The sequence below is a fragment of the Lontra canadensis genome, unplaced genomic scaffold, assembly GCF_010015895.1.
Source record: "Lontra canadensis isolate GAN:19392208 unplaced genomic scaffold, GSC_riverotter_1.0 scaffold88, whole genome shotgun sequence".
In the NCBI taxonomy this organism is placed as follows: domain Eukaryota; kingdom Metazoa; phylum Chordata; class Mammalia; order Carnivora; family Mustelidae; genus Lontra; species Lontra canadensis.
Window position 1 is genome coordinate 1,476,692 of NW_022631082.1, and position 23,848 is coordinate 1,500,539.

At 57.4% G+C, this 23,848-nt stretch overlaps 1 protein-coding gene across 3 annotated transcripts in view; it reads left to right on the top strand.

Annotated features, from left to right (window-relative positions):
• Positions 1-23,848, top strand: part of KDM4B (lysine demethylase 4B) — a 130,850-nt gene that overhangs the window by 24,384 nt on the left and 82,618 nt on the right. For all 3 annotated transcript variants that reach the window (XM_032883664.1, XM_032883665.1, XM_032883666.1), the window contains exons 2-3: positions 7,869-7,959; positions 19,627-19,792. In XM_032883664.1, coding sequence (XP_032739555.1) covers positions 19,652-19,792 — 141 coding nt within the window. In that variant the 5' untranslated portion in view covers positions 7,869-7,959; positions 19,627-19,651. The remainder of the gene's footprint in view (positions 1-7,868; positions 7,960-19,626; positions 19,793-23,848) is intronic.

The following is a 23,848-nucleotide window of genomic DNA, read 5'->3' on the forward strand; positions in this document are numbered from 1 at the left end:
TTATTGATTTTGTTCATTCATTCAGTAGGTGGGATGTTAGCATGGTTCCAAGTCCAAGAGCACAGAGGTGTCTGGAGAAAAGTGTCCTCGCTCCTCCCTGCAGGGAACGATCTCGCGAGTCCTCGGCTGCTTTTCTTATGGCTCCAATTTTTTCACATGAAGGGCGGCATGTGGGGATCGCTCTTGAAATTTACTCTTTTCCCTGAAGGACGCATCCCGGAAGCCGCCTCACCTGACCCTGACCTTATCCTCTTCTTCACGGTGTCCGCAGTGGGGCCCAGCAGTTAACCCAGCCTCTGCTGTGCAGGGACATTGAGGTTGTTTCCAGGGTCTTGCAGGTGTAAACGGTGCTGCAGCGAATGCCCTTGTGTATTAGGTGTTTTCGTATTCTTGGAAGAATGTCTTCAGGGTGGATTTCTAGCAGTGAGCTTGCTGGGTCAAGAGTTAAGTGTCAGTGTGTTTTGTCAGCTTCTGCCCAGTCCCCCCCTAGAGGGTGGTGTGGGTTTACTCCTGTGGGCCCTGTGGGATGACAGGTCTGGTCCCCACAGCCTCAACCAGCAGGATGTGCTGTTCTATTTAAAATTATCTGCCAGTCTGAGAGATGTGAGAAGTGGGGTCTCAATGTGTGTGTGTGTTTTTTTTTTAAGATTTTATTTATTTATAGGCATTGAGGCAGGCAGAGAGAGGGGTAAGCAGGCTCCCCGCTGAGCAGAGAGCCTGATGCAGGGCTCGATCCCAGACCCTGAGATCATGACCCGAGCCGAAGGCAGAGGCCCCAACCCACTGAGCCACCCAGGTGCCCCTCCCCACCCCGCCCCGCCCCACCAACCTTTAAAACTTTAATGTACATTAGGAAGATGAGCCCTTGGTGATCTGTTTGTAAATATTTGCTCGGAGTTTCCCAGTTGCATTTTGACTCTTTTTAAAAAAGATTCATTGATTTATTTTAGAGAGAGGGACTGAGAGAGCACATGAGCACAGGGAGAGCCAGAGGGAGAGAGAATCTCAAGCAGACTCCACACTGAGTGCCGAGCCCTCGGCCAGGCTAAAGCTCACAGCCCTGAGATCATGACCTGACCTGAAATCAGGAGTCAGCGGCTTAACTGACTGAGCCACCCAGGTGCCCCTGCAATGGGATATTTTAATTTATTTTCCTACCCGGGGGGGTGGGTTTGTTTTTGTTTTTGCCCGAAAAAAGGTGTGTTTTAAAATAATTTTTGATATAGTCAAGTTTATGGATCTTTTTTTTTTTACTGCCTCTGGATTCGGAGTGCTAATTGGAAAAACTTTTCATATGCTGAATGGGAGGGGAATTCACCATGTTTTTTTCCAGTACTCCTATGGTCACATGCTTTCCAGGCAGACCCCTCCTCCATTTGGAGCTCATTCTTGCTGGTGGTGTGAGGTAGGGGTCTGACTGTCTTTTCCCAGATTGTTGCCTGCTTGTCCCAGCGCTGTGGGTTGAAAGCCCATCCTTGTTCAGTGCTGTGAGGTGCCACACTTGTCTCCCTCCCTCCCTGATCTGTGGCCCCCCCAGCCTCTTGGAGGAGGTCACCATTGAGAGAGACTTGCCTACTCCTTCCTTCCCAACATGCGAAGTGTGGGCTGTGTGGCCCGCAGACCCAGGCACCTCGCCTCGAGGCATCTCATGGTTCACAACACCTAGGTGGGACTATCACCAGGCCCGGGGCTCCCTCTGAAGTCTTTATTTACCCCGCACCCTCCTCCTCCTCTGCCAGGCGCCAAATTGTTGGCAGCCTTCGGGGCTCCAGCTCCTGCAGAGGAAGGTCCTGCAGAGGAGTCTGGGTGGATGGGTGGGTTGTGTGTCCCAGACATAAGGCCAAAGGGCTGCTGGCTGGAAGGAGGTGGGTGTTTTCTGTAAAAGAGGTGTTGCCAGATTGCCCTTCCAGGCCATCCTGCATGGCCGCTGGGCGCATGGTGAGGGCACTTCACCGCCCCCCTGTGTCTTCAGATTGGCCTCTTTTGCCTGCATGAACCACTTTGATGACCAGGCCCCGAACACCTGCCATTGGGCTTATGGTGTGCCAGGGAGTCCTTTAAGCCCTTCTGTCACTTGCCTCATTTAGCCCCTGACGTTCACATGAGTAGGGCAATAACATGGTGACCCCACTTTACAGATGAGGAAACTGAGGCCCAGAAAGTAGGAACTTGGCCCAGGTTGCAAGGCTGGAGCTGGGCCCAAGTCTCTGGAGCCCGGGCTTGTAACCCTGACCCCTCCATGCTCTCTAGGGAGAAAGCCTGAGAGAACATAGAGGGACATGACATTGCTGTGACAAGTTAATTCTCACAGTGATATGGCTCTGTCGCCTCAGTGACAGGCCCCAACTGCCCTGTCATCACTTTCCCTGGAATTTTGGGTTCTTTTTTTCCTCCCGTGCTCTGTCGCTGTGGTGTCCGAGCATCTTCTCATGTGTCGGTCGGCTGTTCATCTTCTTTGGAGAAACGTCCCTTCACATCTTTCATCTGTTTGCAGATCTGGTTGTCTTTCTGTCGTTGATCCTTAAGAGTTCTTTATATGTTCTGGATACAAGTCCCTGAGGCAATAGAAGATCCGCAGATACCGTCACCCATTCCCTGGGTGGTCTTCCCTTTCTTGACCGTGTCCTTCGAAGCACGCAGTCTAATTTCTCTGTTCTTTCTTTTTTGCTTGTGCTATTGGTGCGGCATCGAGAAACCATTGCCTGATCCACGGCCAGCAGGCTGCATTCGTGTGTTATCTCCTCTGCGAGTTTTATAGTTGTAGCTCCTGAGTTTAGGTGTGTGATCCTTTTGAGCTGAGTTGCATGTGGTGTGAGGTAGGGGTCCGGCTTCATTTCATTTTACCGTGGGTATCCCGTTGTTGAAAAGACTGTTCTTTCCCCGTGGAATGGTCTGGGCAGCCTCCTTGAAAATCACTTGGCTTCACAAGGGTGGGTTTATTTCTGGGCTGATGTCAACTCTCTTGCACTAATTTCCGTGTCCATCTTTATGCTGGTTCCACACTGTCTTACTTACTGTGGTTCTCTCACCCCGAGTTAGATCTGGTCTTGGGGGTGGGCGTTGAGGAAAATGATGTGGTTCTTACCATACAACGAGACCAGACCCTTCTTAGTTGGGATCCAGACAGCCTGGAGTGCCCGCCACTTCCCTAGCAGAGCCCTCGCGACTTCTGCAGTGGGATTGCGGCGTCCGTGAGGATATGGGGATTTGGTGAGCTATTTGTAAATAAGGCTGCCAGTATGCAGCCAGTATGCAGAGATTGAGGAAATATGTCGCTTTTTCTTCGCTTTCAAGCAGGAAGGATCTGAAACTTGCGTTTGGCAGGTTGGTCTTTATTGGGTCCTGAAACTTGATGGTAGTGTGGTGTCCGCTTGCTTTTTCTTTTCTTATCAATTTGGATCTTTTTACAGCCTCTCTCCTCTTTCAGCTAAACCCTGCTGTGCAGTGAGCTTCACAGGACAGAGGTAAAGGTTGGCTTTTTCTTCTGCTGCTGCTGCTGCTTTTTTTTTTTTTTTTGAGTTTTTATTTTGAAATAATTTTAAACTTATTGAAATGTTTCAAAGATAGTACAGGGAGTTCTCGGGTCCTTTTCAGCTACTTCCCTGTGGTAGCATCTAGCATAACTGGAGAATAATGACCCAAAGTAAACAAGAGCATGGAGGAATAGTATTTAGCGTTTCTTTGGATTCCCCTACTGGTCACACGCATGGCCCTTTTCTGCCCCGGAGCCCCGTCCGGGACCCTGTCATGCATTTAGTTTCAAGTCTCCCCTGGCTCCTTCGGGCTGGGACTGTTTCTCCGTCTTTCCTGATCGTTTGTGACCTCGACGCTTTTGGAGAGCAGAGGTCAGGGATTTTGAGAAATGTCCCTCCACTTGGCTCTGTCCGGTGTTTTCTTGGGATCAGAGGAAGGTGACGCAGTTTGGGGCCAGCTGCCTTCTCCGTGCAGGATGTTGGGGTGTGTCTGTGCTGGTGATGTCAGGCTCGATCCCATGGTTATGGAGAAGCCGGCCAGGAGCCTCCACTGGAAAGTTACAAATTTTCCCTTTGGGGACTGTGCAAATACCTTGTTTCCTCTCAGACTTCTGCCTGTCCCTTGCAGTGCCCGTCTGTGGGTCTTCCCTGCCGTAGTTGTTACTGCGATGTTCACACCGCAACTCTCTGGCAGCCTCACTGCTTCTCCATATTCTGATTAGGATTCCTTTGTGGAAGAGGGCAGTCCCTTCTCCCTCGTTCATGGTGTGTTTTTCATTTTGCGTTGGTGAATACTTACGCGTATTTGTTATATCCTGGGGCTTATAGTCTAGTACAATCACGATTTATTCTGTTTCCTGAATTGTCTTTGCTTTGGTCATCGGGCATGCCTTCTTGGGGGTCCTGTGTCCTTCCTTCATGATCGCATCCCCTGGGAAGGGTTGCCCCTTGGGGCTCTTGGCTGTAGAAGAGCAGGCAGACAGTAAGACCTTCCGGGTCAGGTCGCTGTGTGAGTAGGGTGAGGGCTCCTTTCCTGTCTGGCCCAGAGGCTGCCCGCTCAGCTCTCTGCCGCTCAGAACCCCACGTGCAGCTCCAGGGCCAGAGTGGGCAGTGTGGCCGGCCCTCCGAACCCACCCCGAGGTCAGCCCTGGGGAGCTGAGAGCTGATAGGGCCAGGGGACTGGACTACCTCACCCAGGGTGGGGAGGCCAAGCCTGCGGGGTCCCCGGAGATGCCACCAGCTGGTGGCAGTTCCTAATGCCACGGCCTTTAGGTACAGCTGGCTCGTCCCCTGTTTCCTGCTGCTGCTGCTTCCTGGCCCCACCTGCCTGCCCTTTGCAGAGGCCGCTTTGCACACCGCTTCAGCGCCTGGCTGCTCGCAGCGGGCACGTTGGAACAACTACATCTTCTAATGCCAGATTGAGCCTCTTCTAGAGAGAAAGTGGTCAGACTGTGCCTTTTAGGGGCCTCGATGTCTGATGTCTCAGGCCGTCACTGGAGGCTCTCACCTTGCTGCAACCGGACTCCCCTCCCGGGTTCTATTCTTAGCGCCCCAGATTTCCCGGGACCCACAGTGAGGTCAGCGGCTGGGCTGGGCCAGCCTGGGCAATGGGAGGCATCAAACCCAGCCTGCCTGGGCCTTTCTCCTTTGTTTTCTTTTAAAAAATTACTGAGACTTTATTAAAAAAAAAAAAAAGAAAAACCATTTTGGATTTGCAAAGAAATTGAGAGTGTTACCCCCCATCCCCCCGGCCCCCACTGAATCTCTGCTGGGCTCTTCCATCAGGCTGGGACCCTGTCGCAGTTAACGGACCGGTGTCGATACACTCTCAGTAAGCAAACTCCACAATTTATTCCGATTTTCTCAGTTTCCCCCAGTGTCCCTTTTCCATCTCAGGACCCTGTCCCAGGCTTCCACGTGACAGAGTCATCACGTCTCCTTGGGCTCCTCCGGGCTGGGACTGTTTCTGACTTCCTTGGTTTTTGGTGCCCCTTGACGGTGGCGTGGGGAACAGGGCAGGGGTTTGGTAGGAAGCCCCTTCCCTGGATTTGTCTGGGGTTTTTCTCATGGTGAGACCTGCGGGGGGATGGGTTTGGGGAGGAAGACCCCTGAGTCAAGTGTCCTTCTCCTGATGCCATCTCAGGGGATGGCTTGTCACTGCAGATGTTAGTCTTGGTCCCCTGGCTGAGGTGGGCAGTCAGGTGTCACCCCTGCGAAGTCATTCTTCCCAGTTTCCATGGTGTTCTATTTGGGGGAAAGTCACCATGCCTGGCCCACACTTTGGGGCCCTTTGATCCCTCAGCGCCAGACTGCTTTGTGCCCAGTGGGCCTGTGGCCGTGTCTGAGGCCAGGCCCTGGCATCCCAGAGCCGCCTGGGTGGGTGGCAGCCAGCCGTGGAGGCGGGTGAACCTAGCCTCTTGTCCACTGTGGACATGGGTCAGAGTGGATGGAGGCCTCAATTCGGGCTCTGGCCCAGGAATTGGGGTCAGTGCTCTTGGCCCCCAGAGTGTGAGAGCTGAAGGACCCACGGCATTGGTGGCCTGGCGGTCCTGGGGAGCAACAGACTGAGGTCTGTCCAGCTGAGAAGCCCAGGCCCTGGTGGTCTCTCTGTCTTTCCGACCATGCGCTGGTAGGGGCGGCCTATGCCTGGCGTGGCAACAGCCCCCACAGGGACAGTCCGAATGATGAGGGAGACCCAGGATCCCATCAACACAGGAGCAAAAGGTGGAGGCCTGCAGTTTGCTGGAGCCTGTGCCGTCCGTGGACATGGAAGAATTCCCTCAGCCCCCCTGAAATCCAGGAAACGCACCTCGAAGCTGCCGTGTTAGTCTCCCTGCGCTGTTGGAACCGTAGACTTAGTGACTTAAAACAGCGCCCAGTGATGATCTCGGATCTGGAGGTCAGAAGCCGGACCTGGGTCTCCCTGGGCTGCTACCGTCAGGGGGTGGGCAGGGCGGGCTCCCCCTGGAGGCTCCGGGCGGCATCCCGTTCCCTGCCTGATGGCCTCTTCCTCCCTCTGCGTGGTGTGTCCATGAGACCTCTGCTGGTGTTGTGTCTCTTTCTCTGACTCTGAGCCTCCTGCTCCACTCTTTTGGGGACTTGGGTTCCCCCAGATAATCCGGGATCCTCTTCCCATCTCCGGGTCCTTCACTTAATACCCCCTGCAGAGTCCCTTTCATTGTGGAAAGGGGGTGTGGCCACAGATGGGCTTAGGACCTGGACATCTTGGGGGCTGTGACTGCCAGCCACAGCTCCTGGAAGCTTCCCCAGGCCTCACATCCTAAGACTTCAGCCTTACCGATGGCAGGTGCCCGCCCGGCTATGGAGCGGGGAAGGCTCAGCCGCACAGGTGGGAGATCTTGGCCCAGGAGCCATCGGGAGAGCCCCCAGCGGTTCACCCCACCCAGAAGGTGTGTGCAGCCGGAGGTCCAGCAATCCCACAGCTTGCTGTTGTTCAAACCAGGGCCTGACCTTTTAAAAGCCAGTGAGATCTGTTTAATGGGGTCATGCCCAGGAATTTTAAAAACCAGAGAAAAATAAGAGAAAATTCCAGCCTACATCGCATGCCGTGAGGGGTGTGGGTGAAGCTTGTGTTATGTGGAGAAAGTGTGCGAAACTGCATTTAATGAATCCACAGCCCGCTGGGGGAACTGCCCTGCGCAGGGAGACGGGCCGTGGGGGACACTGGTGTCCTGGATGGCAGGCTCGTGAAGGCACAGAGTGGGGGTGGGGATGGGGCCTGGGAGAGGTGGGGGCAGGGAGGGTGGGAGAGTCACGGTAGTGGCCACAGCCTGGACTGTCAAGGGTCCTGGGGTTACACCCAAAGTCGGGAGTCTTGTCCTGCATCCGTTCAATCAGTGTTGGGGGCCTCCATGCCCAGCTGCAAAGTCAGTGGTTGGGACCCTGCTCCCCATGGGATGGATCTTGGCTCTGTGCTGCCCCTGCTCTGCTCTCTCCATGTGCTCTCTGTCTGCTGGGGGCGCGGGTGGTGGCCACTGGGCATTGGTGTTGTCCCTGTGACTCTCCTCCTTGGAGGGTTGCCTTTCTGGCTGTGGGGCTTTGGAGGAGGCAGAACTTCTCATAAACCTCTCAGAGGCTGCCTGTACTTTAAGGTTTCCAGAAGCTTCTTTGGTTTAATTTGATTGTTTCGAGGAGCCTCTCACTTCTTTTGCTACTAATTGTTAGGAGCTGAGCTTAAAATGGGCAATCACGGAAGGACTTTAATGGGGAAAGTGCTTATAGCTATGGATTTTAGTGTTCTTGCAAATCGGCAAAGAATTGGAAACGTCTAAGCAAAGGCGACGTCCTTGGGTTACGCGCAGCTGTTCGGAGTGGAATCTGGACTTAAGGTTTAAAAGTGCGTTTAGTTAATCACGCTTTTATTTCGCATTTTAGGAACCGTCACCATTGCTGGGACCTGATAAGGAACCCGTGCCAGTTCCCGGGGCACCTCTCCTCACGGCCTTGGCTACAACCAGTCTCCGAAGTAAGTTCTCGGGCCTCTGGGCCCAGGTGGCCTCAGGAGAGCAGGGCGCTGCCGGCCGCAGCCCCTCCCAGGCCTGCCCACGCCCTGCTGGGAGACGGTGGCTCCTGTTTGGTCTCGAGGTTACGGGTGTCCAGGGTCTAGGCCGAGGAGCCTAGAAGACCATCCGGGCTTTGTTCTGCGGCTGCTTCTTCTTCAGTCCACGTGTTCACGTTCGTGCTCTGGTCCTTCAGCGTCTGATGCCTGGGCCACACTTGACGTTGTGCATTTTGGGGGATGCTGGGATCACCCGGCTTGAGTGGCCTCATCTGTGTCACGCGGAACAGCTGGGACAATGCTTCTGGGCTCATCGAAGGACATAGTCACCCCATCCCCATGCCCTACAGGAAATGGTGACCCGTCACAGTGGAGTGGTGACTGGGAGCTTTTGGGAATTATGGGGCGCCTGGGTGGCTCAGGTGGCTAAGCGTCAGCCTTCAGCTCAGGTCATGATCTCAGGGTCCTGGGATCGAGTCCTGCATCAGGCTCCTCGCTGGGCGGGGAGCCTGCTTCTCCTTCTGCTTGCTCTGCCTGCTGTTTCCCCTGCTTGTGTCCATTCGCTTGCTCCCTCTCTGATACATAAAATCTTAAAAAAAAAAGAAAAAAAAGAACGGAGAATTGTTTTTGAAATACCTTTGAAAGAATCCTGTTGCCCAGAGGTTCTGGGCTTTAAAGCTTTCTACTTTCTCCAGTACTTTTCTTTTTTTTTAAATTTTAATTTTTATTTATTTATTTATTTTTTTAAAAGATTTTATTTATTTATTTGACAGACAGAGATCACAAGTAGGCAGAGAGGCAGACAGAGGGAGAGGAAGCAGGCTCCCTGCTGAGCAGAGAGCCCGATGCAGGGCTCGATCCCAGGACCCTGGGATCATGACCTGAGCCGAAGGCAGAGGCTTTAACCCACTGAGCCACCCAGGCGCCCCTTTTTTTTGTTTTTTAAAATACTTTATTTGTCAGAGAGAGAGAGTGCGTGCATACACACAGGCGGGAGGAGCGGCAGGCAGAGGGGGAAGCAGGCTCCCCACTGAGCAGGGACCCTGATGTGGGACTTGATCCCAGGACTCTGGGATCATGACCCGAGCTGAAGGCAGACACTTAGCCGACTGAGCCCCCCAGGTGCCCCCGCTCCCCGTACTTTCCTAATAAATAGGGGGACAGAGGGTTTTAAGGAGGTGGCCTCTGATGGTGGTTCAGGGCTGTTGCTCATAAGGAGACAGGGCATGGCCTAGTCACCTCCCAGCTCACATCCACGGAGCAGGGTTGAGGGCGTGGCAGTGACCTGCATGGAGGATTGGTCAGTGTGGGATGAACAGTCCTGTGTGCTCCCCGGCCATTCCACGTCGGCCGTTCCCGATGGTCTGAGAATCGTGTTCTCTAAGGGTTGTTCTCCAAGGCCACAAGGCCGATAGGACTAAGCGTGGGCTGGATCGTGGCTTTCTCTGTTTAGCTATCATTTTGGAATTCGGGGAAATGGGCGGTGGGACTCAGGCGCCCTTTTAGAAGAGGTGAAGTAGAGGTTTTGTTTCTTAAAGGGTAAACTTTGGGCGTCTGGTTCTGGGGTCAGCAAACTGGTCTACAGACCAATCTGGCCCACTGCTTGTTTTTGTAAATAAAGTTTTATCAGCATACAGTGTTCATTGACATGTCGTCTCTGTCAGCTTCTTCCTCACAATGGTAGAACGGAATGAGCAATTGTGACAGAGACGGTGTGACCTGCCAAGGCAAGAGTGTTTACCGTGCGGTCCTGTCGAGGAAAGGTGCGCCGTCCTTAACCTGGGCTTGCTTGTTGCTCGCTGGGGCTGGGTGATTTGGAAATGGTTTCTTCTGTGTCTCCTAAGATATTGATTGCTTTTACCCTTCAAAGTTGTGCTTTGTTGTGGGGCGCTTGGGTGGCTCAGTGGGTTAAAGCCTCTGTTTTCAGCTCAGGTCATGATCCCAGGGTGCTGGGGTCGAGCCCCACATCGGGCTCTCTGCTCAGCGGGGAGCCTGCTTCCTCTCTCTCTCTCTGCCTGCCTCTCTGCCTACTTGTGATCTCTGTCAAATAAATAAATAAAATCTTAAAAAAAAAAAAGTCACCCTTTAAAGTATACAGTTCAGTGATTTTTAGTATGTTTGCACAGATCTGCAACCGTCATCACCACCACCTAATTCCAGAATATTTTATCCCCCCAAAAACCTTTCCATCTTTTAAAGGGGGGGGAAAAAAAACCCCCCCCCCCCCCCCCCCCCCCCCCCCCCCCCCCCCCCCGTGAGCCCCCATCCTGTCCTTGGAGGAGCCTGTTGTGGGCGTGTCACACATGTGCACTCACACCCACTGTGGCCTTCTGTGTCTGTGTCTGAGTTGTGGACTTGAGGTCTGTCCCCAGGGCTACGCGTGCGAGCACCTTGCTTCTGTTCGCGGCCGCGGGACATGTGCATATGGAGTGGGGACACGCTCTGTGTAGCTGTTCATCCGTCAGTGGACTCTGAGGTTGCGGTGGACATTCACGTACAAGTTTCTGTGCGAACGTATGGTTTGGTTTTCTTGGGGGGATGCCTCGCGTGGAGCTGCTGGGTCACGGGGTCCCTCTCTGCATCACCTTCTGAGTTACCGGCACCCTGCTTCTGCAGCGGCTGTCCCTGGTCCCGTTCCCCCAGTGCCCACGTGGAGTTGCAGGGCGAGGTTGTCTGCGGGGGTCACACGTGTGGGCACAGCTCCTGTTGACCCTGTCCCTGCCTCTGGCTCCCCACCCCCCCAGCGGATCTAACACTGCGGCCTGAGGAGGGCACTCTTCCCTCTCGGTGGCCCGGGGCACTGTCCGCGTCTGTAGACTGCACGGACACCAGGGGTTGCGGGCCTGTTTATGCTCCGTCCTGTTTCCGATTTTCTAGAAAGTGCTTCCGTCTGAGCGAGCATGGGCAGCTGGGCTCATCTCCCCGAGGTGGACCCCTCAGCAGCAGTCTCCGGGTTGGGGCGATGTGACGACCGTACCTTCTTTCTCTGCGTGATGGGTTTTTCCCACGGCACCTGCAGCGGACTGAACCGTGTCCCTGGAGGGGCCTGCAGCCCACTCCCGGGGACCTGGGACTGCATTCCCTCGCACTGTAAAAAGGTCTTGGCAACTGGGATTACATGAAGGCCCCCAAGATGGGAGATGTTACTGGATCATTTGGGGCCCAGATGTTGACACAAGGGTCGGTACGACAGGGAGGCGGAGGGTGGGAATCCGAGAGATGAGCGGACCCTGCTCTGTGGGCGGTGAGGATGCTGGGGCTGGGGTGGGTTGCGGGCCAGGGATGCGGAGCCTCTGGCAGCGGGAAAAGGCGGGGAAGCTCAGAAAGAACGCAGCTCACATGCGATCCGGGACAGACTCTGGCCTCCAGAGGACAAGTTACTTAAAGTTCGGAGGTTTGAAGCCATTAGTTTGTCATGGTTTGTCATTCACAGCACTGCGTGCACGGGGTGATGGATGATTCTTCCTTTGGGCTTTTTGGACTTTGTGTAACTCTCACATCAGCATGAGGCTAGTCCTCGGCCTGTTGCCCCCGGCTCCCCATCTGTTCGTTGCCACGAGAACCTGGTCCAGCGATGTTGCCTTCCTCGCGGCTCTAGACCTTACCTTTCTTACTTGGCCCTGGCTGCCTGTGTTCCTGCCTCTGGGAAATGCTCTGCCTGCTCTGTCCCCTTCTGTCTCTGTGACCATCTCAGGCCGGCCAAGTCGGTGGGAGCACGCCCGAGCAAGTGTGGCGTCCTCCCCGGGCTGTGCCCAGTCCTTCCGCCCACGGCCTGCTCTTGTGGGCTGTCCTCCTGGGCCCCCTGCTCCCACCGGCTCATTTCTCTGCTGCTCGGAGGGTTGGCACCCAAAGCTCCCCCAGCTGGGGTTCCACGGGCCAGAGAGTGGAAGCAGAGGCTCCACGAAGAGGAAGCTCCATGAAGCAGAGGCTTCGTGACACTGGGGTCAGCGGGTGGTGTCCCCCCGCCCCCATGCCGTGCGGTCTGCGTGAGTCAGGGATTGTGCCTATGCCTTGTGGAGAACCTGGGGTGTGCCAGGTGCTCCTGGTGGAGGAGGAGGAGGACACAGAGGGCGTCGTACTCTGTCTCTCCTGCTGCGCCCCAACCCCATGCAGAGCTGCTGGTGGGTCACGGCCTGCGCAGCTGGCGGGGCGATGGGGGTTGGGGGGCCTTGTGTCACCTCTGCAGTAGGTTCTAGGTCGATCCCTGGTGAAGGAGTGGAGGCCCCTCCTGGGACCCGTTCCTGCTCTGGGACCCCTCTGCTGTCGTCCCCTGTCGGGAGCTGTGCTTTACTGGCAGAAGCCATACAGAGGTAGGTCAGGGAGCCTGTGGCCAGGATGGGAGCTCTGAGCTTCATCTGATGGCCAGACCACCTGGCACAGGGACTGGTGGGGCAGGCGGAGGCGAGGGCCCAGGATAGAGAGCTAGGGGAGAGATGCCCCCTCGGGGCAGGGGATGGGCCTTGCCGAGAAGGACTGGGGTCCCCAGGGAACTTTCAGACCTCATGTCGTGGGGCCCCTAATACTTTTCAGGATAAGTGGATTTAAATATCTCTCAAGGTTATCCTTCCCTCATGGTTAACCTTCCTCGTAAGCTTACATTTGCTCCGAGGACGTGCTTTCCAGCACACTGAATGTCAAAACCTCAAAGCTGCGGGTTCCACCCATTCAGTTTCTGGAAAATATCTGCTGCTGGGCCCCATCATCCCTTGGGGTCAGTCTCTGAGCCCATCTGTCAGAGAACCAGGCTGATTCTGGGGCAGGGCGGCCCTCTCATCCCCGACTCTGGTTCCCATAGGGACGGACAGAGTGTGTGCTGGTTGAGGGACTGTCCCCTGGCAGGGGAGGGCCCATCCCTCAGGCATTTCTCATCCACCCCTGGGGGCGGCTCTTGCGGCTTGGTGCACCCCCACTGTCAGGATCTGCGGGGCTTCTGCCCCATGGTTGAAGTCCAGATACAGGGAGAGCCTTCTGCTCCTGAGGGGGTAGCAGCCATGGGGTTGGGGGTGGGAAGGATGGCCACCCAGCCAGGCAGTGCGGTGCCTGTGGTGGTGGAGGACTCCTCAGAGTGGCCAGGGTGGCCCGTCCCCAGCTCGTGAGTCTATGCCTTTGAAGACGATCCTGGGTCAGGTGCCAGCGTGTGTGGTCTGGTAGCACAGGACGGCTTCCCCGGGCCTAGGTGACCGTGACCCAGAGAATGACCCAGACGGCAGCAGGTAGCCCCGGTCAGTCCGGCCCAGAGTCTCTGCTCTTGGGACACATCCCTGTGCTGACGATGCTTGTTCCTCTTCCGGGGTGGGGAGGGGTGACCCAAGACTGCCCAGGACAGCTGGGACGCGCTGCAGTCGAATTGGTTCCAGGTGGGGCTGCAGGTGGCCAGGAGGGCATCAGGTCAAGAGATAAACGACCTTAAAAAAATGAAGAGCTTTACTGAGATGAAGTCACGTGCCTGCAGCTCAGCCATTTGGAGGGTGTCCGTCAGTGGTTGCTGTGCGCACGGACCCCTCTCTTAGCCTCAGAGTGAGGAGCAGAGATGGGGAGGCTTCCTAATCCTGCCCGAGGTTTTGGGGTCTGGCTCAGGCAAGTCGTCGCCAGGGAACCCACCAAGAGGCCGCCCTTCCTGTTAAGGGTACGCCCGGTGCACACCCCGGCTGCCTCTGGCTTCAGGATGCCGCCCCGTTTCTGCACAGGTGGTGGGGCCTGGCTTGGGTGTGGGCGAGCAGCGAGGGTGGAGGCGGGAGCCCCCCAGCTGGGCCCAGGCCTGTGGCTCTTGCCTGCCGGGCATGTGGCTGGAAGTTGAGCGACACTCGGATTGAATGGGCTGGGGAGATGCGGGCTCCAGGGTCCCTGTCGTGTGAGGGGGCCTAGGCTGGTACAGCTGAGGGAGTCTCACGGGCCTGGGGGTGGGGAGGTCACATGCATGGAAATCGCGAAGAGCTTTCCAGAAGCACGCTCGCCTGCTGGCTTGTGAGCTTCCTTGGCTGCTGTAACCAATGGCCATGAACCTGGTGACTTTATCCACTTCTGGAAGGCCGTGAGTGTGAGTGAGTCCTGTAGGCTAAAGTCAAGGCATGCGCGGGGCTACTTCTTCCAGAGATGTTCGGGCAGAATTGATTTTCGTGATGTTTTCAGCTTCAGAGGACTGCCTGCTCTCTCTGGCTTGGGGCCCCTTCCTTGGATCAATCCAGCCTCTGCTCCCCCATCACGTCTCTCCTCTCTCCCTCTTTTGATGGTCCAGGCTCATCCCCCTCTCAGGGTCCTTAAGTCACCTCATCTGCAAAGTCCCATCACAGTCTTATCCAAAACAACCTCCCCCACCCACCGTGCCCTCCGTTTCCCCCTTCCCTGCACTTGGCTCCTCCTTCCTCATCCTTGGCGAGTTTTGTTGCTTCTGTCATCGAAATGCATGCAATCCCCTCGTCACCACCGTTGTCCCTAGCTTTGCCCCTGTCTGCCAGCTTCCGTGCTGGTCCCGAGCAGCCAGGCCGGACGGCAGAGCCTGCAGCGCCCAGGGCAAGGGGCAGCCCCAGTGCTCCTCATTCTAAGACGGGAGAAATTCAGGAGGGCGACAGCCAAGCGTTAAACTCAGGCTGGGACTGGCCACTGAGGTCTTGCGCCCTCAGGGCCGGCCCTGCCTGTAGTCTCTTGCCCACAGCCACAGGGGGCTTTCTGAGGATATAAATGGGATCTGTGCCCTTGCTCTGGACCACCAGTAGCTTCCCAGTCAGCCCACCGCAGCACACGCTCCCCCACGCGGCCCGCTTGGTCTGCTGGCCCCCTGCACCCTGCGGTCCTCTCCTCCCTTCCCGGCCACCGCCAAAGTCCTTCCCTCTGCCTGGAATTTTATCTCGCTCCAGACCTCTGTGTGATCTGTGCCCCCTTCGCTTTCGATGTTAAATTTGGGCCAAGCACACCCCTGCTGCCCAGCGCGCTGGGGTCTAGGGGAGCAGCCAGGATTGAGGTGTCACGTGACTTCATGCTGCCTTATCTGTCTTTGACGTTCTCGCTTGCCGTTCTGGGATGCTGTCCGTCCCGGCTTGGCCGCTTCTGGCCCCAGAGCTTAAGACCTCTTGTTCCCTGGTCGGTCTTGGTGTGGGCTCAGCCCAGGAGGATCCCCAGCTCCTCAGGGGCCCTGTGCCGGGTGTGCGAGGGCCAGTGCAGAGAGGGGAGACACACTGGCTTCACGCCTTCTGGGCCACTGAGCATGGAGGAGTTTCCTGTGATTGTGTCAGCGTGGGATGGAAACAGATCCAGAGATGTTTGGAAGTAAAATCCCCTCCTTGCTCCCCTCTGAACTGTGCATCCTTTCACCCCAGAGGACGGTCTTTCTCTTCCCAGCATGGGAGACTGAGAGAAAGGGGTCCACGGTGGAGGATGCGCCTGGCCGCAGCCCAGGGGGCCAGCGGGGCGGGAGGCGCAAGGCCTGGCGGGCGGCTGCCAGGGAGGGCCTGGCGGGCAGCGGCGCTCGCATCTGCCGTGCTCGCTTTAGTTGTACTTACACGTGTGCGGGTGTTTTATTTTATTTTATTTTAAAAAAATTTTTATTTATTTGAGAGCGACAGCATGAGTGGGGAGGAGAGGGAGAAGCAGGCTTCCTGCTGAGCAGGGAGCCCGATACGGGGCTGGATCCCAGGACCCTGGGATCACAACCTGAGCCGAAGGCAGAGGCTTCACCGACTGAGCCCCCCAGGCGCCCTCACATGCGTGTATTTTAACCAAGCATTTCCAAGTGCATTACAGGTATCACAGCCGCACCTCGAAGTAACACAGAGACGTCTGAAACACAAACCACCGCCTCCTACTGTCACCCAGCGGCCCGCCCTTGTCCAGACACCCCCCCCCACCCAATCCCTGCATGTTTCCGTGGGGCGTGCTGCTTCCACGCACGGGGCGCTCACGTTTCTAGGGGAGGGTAGTGGAGGGGAACCCGCTCTTGTTTCTCCAAGGGCAGAACGTTCCTCCTCTTTCTTTCCTGCCGCCCTCCACCCACCTCCCCCTCTTTCTGCAGCAGGCTTACGGAGCTCTAATTCACCGGTAGAGTTCGCCCACTTAACGCGTACAATTCCGTGGTCTCTAGTGTGTTCCCAGCGTCGCGTGACCATCCACACGGTCAGTTTCAGAACATTTCCATCCATCACCCCACAAAGGAACCCCAGACCTCAGCCTTCTGTGTCTGCTTCCCTCCCTGAGTACATGGCTCAGCATCTGTCCCCTAGGGCAGCGTGTCAGCGCCTTACTCCTGTTCATGGCCGGTGGCTTACCTGTGGTGGGGACACGCCGTGGGCATCCATTCATCCATCAGTGGACACTTGCGTTGTTTCTGCCTTTTGGCCGTCGTGGCCAGTGCTGCTGGGAACATGGCTGCACATGTTTTTGTGTGGACGCACATTTTTATTTCTCTTGGGCCCTTTCGATGCATAGGATTGCTCGGTCATCTGGTAATTCTCGGTGTGACTTTCTGGGGACCATCAGGCTGTTTTCCTCAGTGGCCGCCCCATCTCCCCTGCTGCCCCCAGCTGTGTGTCAGGGTTCTGATTTCTCCACATCCTCCCCAGCACTAGTTGTATGTTTTTTTTGTTTTCGTATTTTGTTTTGTTTTTGTTGTTTTGATTACAGCCATCCCGGTGGGGGTGAAGCATTTGCCCTCGCGGTCTGGGTTTGCGTGGCCTTGAAGGCTAATCCTGTAGATGGTCATTCTGCGCGCTGGTTAGCCGCGTGCGTATTTCCATCAGAGACATTAACCGGGCCGTTCGTCTTTTTCTCATCCCGTTGGGAATGCGCCTGCTCTCCAGCGTGTCACCGACCTGTGGAGAGCTCAGTGGTCTTTCCGGAGTGGCCTCCATGGTCTGTCAGGGCGCCGCTCACTTGGTCCTCTGCCCCCGCCGTGTTTCCAGTGTACCGGGAGGTTGGCCCGGGGCTGCTGTTTGTCGAGATTCCTTTTTCATTTCTTAAGTACGTACATGTATGATTTTTATTTGCCTGCCTTCAAAAAAACGTGTGAAGGGTATGGAGTGTGAGGATTGTAAAACCATTTTAATTTTCTTCTTTATATTTACCTACTCAAAACCTTCATTTCCAAAGGCACAAATAAGGCAGAGGAAAAAATCACACATAATCCGCCACTGAGCTGCGTCTGGGCGATGCCGGGGTCGGAGTGAAGCGTGTCTCGCTACTGCACATGTGCAGAAGCCCCACCTGCTGTCTTCTCATCTGCTCTCTCCACCTCCGAGACGGGAAACTCATCTCTGCATCGTGACTTGCGATGCGCGAGGGAGCTCGTGTGGGCAGGACCCCGGGCTGCCCCGGCGCCGCCTGGGAGGAGCTGGTCCTGGGGACATGGTGGGTGTACCACACAGCGCCCTCTGCCCCCCACACCACCCCACCATGCCAGGTGGCTGACGGCCCAGGGGCAGCCCCCACTGGAGGTGACACTGCTGGTCCCCAGGCGCTCAGAGGAGCCTGTGTGCCCTCCCCTGTAGGCCACGCGTGAGCCAGCCTGGGAGAAGCAGCCAGCTGGCCAGGACCGGCCGGACCAGATCTGGAAGCTGTTGGGCTGGGGACTCGGGCTGTACCACCTGCCTGTGTGTGGCCTGGACACGTGATTTCCCCGGTGGCCTCTGTGAGCTGTGTGAAACGAGCTGCTTGTGTGGAGGGGATGAGTTGCCCATATCCGTCATGTACAACAGGGCTGGGAACTGTTCCGTGCTCATATGCCCGCTGCCCGCCAGCCTGGGCACCGTCTGTGGCAGGCTGAGGGCTCAGGACCAGGGGCAGTGACCAGGGCGACCATATCCAGCCAGAGGCGGGGTAGCTCACCTGCACAGGTTGGGTGGTTGGTGGGGTCCCCTGGGGGCTAGCTGCGCTGTGTGGTGGCGGGGTGTAGGGGTGGCGGGCGTGGGCGGCCCGTGGGCTGCGGGCCGAGGAAGGCCGATGAGCGGTAGCTGCAGTTTGGCCTCGAGTTCGAGCTGGTGTCCCATGTGTCACCTGAGGTCCCTGCCTGGGGAGGTCTTGCCACCACCCCTCCCTTCTGTGGCTCCCTGCACAGCTGACAGCCCAGCTCAGGCCATGCTGATGCTCCCAAGAGTGTCAGAGTCAAGGGCATTCCCCAGGCCATGAACTCCCCCGCGACAGATATGCTGTGTGCTGCTGCCAGCTGCGGAGGCCGTAAGCGAGCCCCACAGGGTGGCATCTGGGCCGGAGGGGAGAGGCCGGGTGGTTTGGGGGCTTGGGTGGGGATGCAGGTGCCGGGTCCGGGCTGCAGGCGAGGGGCTGGGTTGGGATGGCGTGGTGGTCAGTCCCAGGGCTGTCAGGGTTCCCGTGGGGCCGTCTCCTTGCTGGGCAGCCTGGCTGTGGCCTGGGTCCTGTGATGCCTGCTGCTCTGGAGGGACGCTGGTGACAACCCCTTTCCCTTTACAACACTGTTTCCATGGGGGTTTCCTGTGATTCCACCCAGAACTGTTGTCACACAGTGCCACGCAGTCTTGCTTGGTGGCTGCCCCTCAGGGAGAAGCCTGGGGACTTGCTGTGTACACGAGGCAGAGGCCCGTGGTGGGGTCCCAGCCCAGGATAGCAGTGGCCCCCTGCGTCAGGACTCTCAGGAGCCCTTAGTGGCAGGCAGTCTGTCATTGGAGCAGGGCCTTAGTGCTGTCCTCCAGGTTCCAGCGCTGTCACTGCAGGGGGAGGGTTGGGGTGTTGAGGGCAGGGCCCGGAAGTGGTGCCTGGGGCCCCCAGAACCTACCCAGCAGATACCACGGGTCCTAGCTGCGCTTTCTGGGCTCATGCTGCCCTCTAGTGCCTGTGAGGGGGAGTGCCTCAGGGAGGCTGCGGCCGCATATTGGCGACACTGGAGCCCCCTTCCAGGGCCAGCGGACTTCCTGCCCTTTGCCCCGCTTACTGGGGTGGGGTGGGGGAGTGTCACAGGAAATTGGGTTTGGCTAATTGTCTTCGGGGCTCTCGGGTCTGTATGCCCTTGGGTTCTGACCTTTTCCAGGGGACCCTTCCCCAGAGTCGGTCCCCAAGCTCTTCTTGCTTGGGATGGGTCCCCGACTGCCTTGCTGGGTCCCCTTAACTCCTGGAACAGGAGGGGGCCGCCATAGTGTGTGTGTCCTCCTCCCCAAGAGGAGCTTGTCCCCAGCCTCTCTGCAGGCTCCTGTAGTGAATCTCGGGGCCGACATCTCAGCCCAGCTCTCGGCTCCTATGCGGAAACTTTCAGGCGCGGTTGCAGCTGAGGGTGACAGTCCGGCGCCCAGCCTCATTCCCCTCCGAGGGCCCGTCACACGGTGGGCTGCTGTCGGCGGGGGCATCCGGCCCCCAGGTGCACACGCTGATTTGAAGCTGCCGCCGGCACACCTGGACGAAAAGGCCCCGACCAGGAAAGCTTGTCTTTCTCGGGGCCCCGGCTTGAAATCAGCGCTCCGGCTTCCAGGGTTGCGTTGGCTCGGAGAACTAGGGCGCCTCTGTTTTCAATTATCTGCAGCCCTCTCGGTTTTCTGTGCCAGCGCGGAGAGATGGAGTTGGCTCCCAGGCTCCTCGAGGCGCGGCCCCTGCCTTTGTCTTCCCGAGGCCGTGGGTATTTTTAGTAGGACCGGACAGGTGGCGGCACTGGTGCGCTCACGCTCTCTTGTCCTCTCCTCGCAGGTGTGACAGCTTCTCCACGGCAGTCATGGGGTCTGAGGATCATGGGGCCCAGAACCCGAGCTGTAAAATCATGACGTTTCGCCCAACCATGGAGGAATTTAAGGACTTCAACAAATACGTGGCCTACATCGAGTCCCAGGGAGCCCACCGGGCGGGCCTGGCCAAGGTGGGTGATGCCCCAGGCCCAGTGCCGCCTTCCACCGGCTCGGCTCTGCGTGGAACCCTGCGTCCCCAGGCCTGGCATGGTCACCAAGCCGCTCTCATCTCGTTGTCACCAAGCCGCTCTCATCTCGTTGTCAATAGATGTTATGGAGTTCCTCCCATGCACCAGGCTCTCTCGTAGGCCTGGCCGCAGACATGAGCCCCGCAGCCCCTGTCCCCGTGGGGGGCCGATGGCCGGGACCAGCCCCTAGGGGTAATGGATCCCTAGGGCCTCGTGGTGGTGCCACACAGCGCGGCTCACCCCATGGTGGGTGGCAAGAGGAGGGTGTCGGGAGTCGGGGAAGTCTTTCAGGGAGACTCGTCCCCGTGAACCGTGTCTCTTCCCGTGGCATTGTGCGCCTGTCCGAGCCTGCGCATGGTGTGCGAGCACACAGACAAGTGTAGCCCATGTTGCTTTTTACTGTGAACGCTTCACAGGAAGCTGTGAGTGTGGCACTGCTCGCCCGATCATTTGGAGCGTTTGTAACCTGCTTGTCGTGTGGTCTGGTGGCTGCCTGTGTGCCTAGCTCTTCCTCCGAGGTGCCTTGTTTTCTGTTCTTAAGAGAAGAGCGAGGGGTCAAGGAATTTTTTCCACAAAGAGCCTCGTGGGCGGGGCCGTCTCTGTGCCCCCGCTCAGCCCCACACTGAGGAGACCTGGGAGCCGGTAGGCGGCCACTCAGTCTGCACTTACTTAATGTGAATTTCACGGGACTTTCACTGGTCCCCAAACATTCTTGTTTTATTGTTTTTTTTCTCTAATTGAAATGGAAAAAAACAACACTCCACATTCTTCACTCACGGGGCCATACAAAAGCAGCCCAGCTAGGGATGGTGAGGAGTGTGTCCCCCACTTCCTGCCCCTACCTGTTTTGGGTGTTTTTTTAATGGGTATCAAGCCCTCGTTGTTATGGTTATGTTTCTAATTGCAGCCCAGGGAGACGCGGCAGGCTTCCCACCCTGCACACCAGCATGGAGACGGCGTTCCGTGGTCTGGACAGTTGGGGACCAGAGCCCCTACTGTTGTGTTAGTTTTGCTCCTCCCTTTAGACTCCGTCAGCTGGAAACCCTGGGTCCTGGGTTCTGGCGGGTTTGGGGGTTTTCTGCCCGGCTGGCCAACGGGTCATTGTCAGGGGACAGTTTTCCCACCTCGACCCCTGTCGAGGGCCCCTGGTGTGGCGTGTGTGTTTGTGGAGGGGGCCTCCTGTGCCTTGCCTCCTGTTGTTGGCCTGCTTCTAGTTTTCCCGGGTTGCAGGAGCCCTTCTTTTTCTGGTTCAAGTCCCTCGTGGGAGGTGTCGCGAGTCGCTGTCCCACATGCCTCTGTCCGGGGCACTGTGAGACCCCTGTGGCTCTCATCCCAGCTCGTCTCTTCTGTCTCACTGTCTGGGGCTCCGCTCTCCCGGCTGGCCCCCTGGCTCTGGCCGTTTCTCGAGTTTTCCATTCACGGTGCTGTGGTGGCTGCGGGCTCCGTGTCTCCTGCAACCCAGTCTCCCAGAACTATCCAGAATGTGCCTCTGCCTGCCTTTGCCCCTTCCCGCTTCATCTATGCTGCTCCTTTGAGCCCCAGGGTTCCTACTTTAAGTTCTAATCCCAGTGGAGTCATTTTTGACTAATTTATTTCGATCGAAGGAAAGTGGACTGGATGTCTCCTGAGGCAGGAGTTTCCTGGTTGTTTTCCTTTTACCTTTTGTTTCGTGTGCTCCTTTTTAGCTTATTCCATGGGATTTTGTCTGTGGCTTTCTCTGGTAGTCGCCCAAGTGTGCGGGGAGGGAAGGGGCGGTGTGGGGCGGGCACAGGGTTCTGTCGCACCTAGCCACAGGCTGAAGGACATTGGCGATCGCAGAGCCGTGCCGACCACACACACACACACACACACACACACACTGTCCCTTCTCTCACATGGCCAGGACTGTGTGTCTGCACCCTCAAGTCCCCCGCAGCCTCCCTGCCACTCCGGGGGGACAGGGGGGCTTGGCAGGCACTTGCCCAGGGCCTTGGGTAACCCCCGTTCTTTTGGATGGGGGCCCTAGGCTTTCAGGGGTGCCGGCCTCTTTGGAGAAGGGATGTGGTGTCCTGCTGGCCCGAGCCAGCTCTGCAGGTGCTGACATCCCCTCGCCCTGGTCTCAGTGGTCTTGACCGCCCTTCTTTGTGCGTTCATCTGGGTAGCGCCAGGGGTTTTCAGTTTCATCACAGCTGTGTTCCCCAGCCCCCCGCAAAAGCTCCGTGGGGCCTGGTGGAATTGGGTTTGGGGGGCTATTCAGAGCTGGTATAGGGAGAGACAGGGTCCGGAGTCAGAAGAGGCTCTGAGGGTATGGGGAGCCCCACTCTGGAGCTCTTGGGGTGCCCCTGTCTTGTTCCTTGGCTGCTCTGTGCACGTCCCTGCCCCCTAGGCCGGCAGCTTGGGAAGCCCTGGGGTTGGGGGGGAGTGAGGGAGGGGCGTGGTGCTGGGTTCTGTGGGCGGGCGGGGCCAAGGTGCTTGGGCGCAGTCCTACGGACTGTCCCCTCAGGCAGGCAGTGCCCTGGTGCCTTCTCCAGCAACCAGTCCTACTACCTGCAAAATGGCTTTGGGAGCAGGAGGTGTGGGGGCAGGGCCAGCCCCTCACTTCGTTCCCTCTTATAGGGTCCCCCACACCTTCTAACCCCGCTGCTCAGATGCCCTGAGCCCCCGGCCTGGTGCCACCTCCTTCACCTGGGGAGCGTGGCCCGTGCGACCCTCTCAGCCTTGGCCGAGGCATGCCCTCCAGGAGCTGGACCGGTGCACCCCGAAGGGAGGCAGGGTGCCTCACGTGTCTGCCGGCGACAGCCATCAGAGGGGGTTCGCCTGAGAGCCTCCCTGTAGACCCTGCTCTTGTGGAGATCCAAGGGCGTCAGGCGACAGCACGGTGCTTTCCCCAAGGGCTTGGGGTCCTAGAACTGCTGGACGTGGCTGTCTGTCACGGGCCTTTTCTAGAACCTGCCTGGGGGTGTCCACACAAGTGCAGTTTGTGCGCCCGAAGCACCCTTCTTGGGTTCTCAGCTGTCTACACAGCAGCGCCCGTGAGCGACAGGGGAGACGGGCCGGGAAGCCCGAGGCTCCCAGGAGGGGCCGACAGTTTGGGAATGACGTGTTTGCTTCATTTTGCAACCTTGGTTTCTGGCCAGCTTTCGCCTAATGGAACTGGGGGGGCGAACACGCATGGCAGGGAGCCGGAGGAAACACCACGGGCTTCTCTGTGAAGAGGGGGCGCCACCCATGTGTCTCAGGAGCCACCCAGGCTCCCAGCCCTTTGGCTCAGAACCTGTTCCTCCAGGAGAGCGTCTCCCACGCCAGAGCCACCGGCCCTCTGTTCGTGTTTGCTGCGTTTCCGGTCTCGGGTGTGTGAGCTGGCCACCTGACTCTTGAGAGTTCTCCCTCAAAATCTGAGAAAATTGTTGGGGCGCCTGGGTGGTTCAGTGGGTTAAAGCCTCTGCCTTCCGCTCAGGTCATGATCTCAGGGTCCTGGGATCGAGCCCCACATTGGGCTCTGCTCAGCAGGGAGCCTGCTTCGCCCTCTCTCTCTGCCTGCCTCTCTGCCTACTTGTGATCTCTGTCGAATAAATAAAATCTTTAAAAAGAAAATCTAAGAAAATCGTCGCTTGGCAGGCTGACCCCAGCACCCCGTTGTTACGCGGCCTCCTGCCGCACAGGGACACCCCATGTGGCTTATTGCAGTGGGGCCTCAGAGCAGGGAGAGGGCATGTCCCCAGACAGAGCCTTGACAGACCAGCTGTGTCCCCATTTACCTTAAATCAGGGATCCCAGCCTCTGCTCTGCTGACATTGAGGCGGGTCATTCCTTTGGGGGCATCCTGGGCGCCATGGGGAGCAGCCCCCTGTCGTGACAGTCACAGATGTCCCCAGATGTGGCCCAGTGTCCTCTGGTGGCAGGGTCAGCCTGGGTGGGAGCCTCTGACTTCCGCTTCCTGCCGTTACTTAGACTTGTGCTCCGGGAGTAAATCCCCGAGTGCTGACGGTGGAGGCAGCACCTTTCCGTTGTTAACTGGCA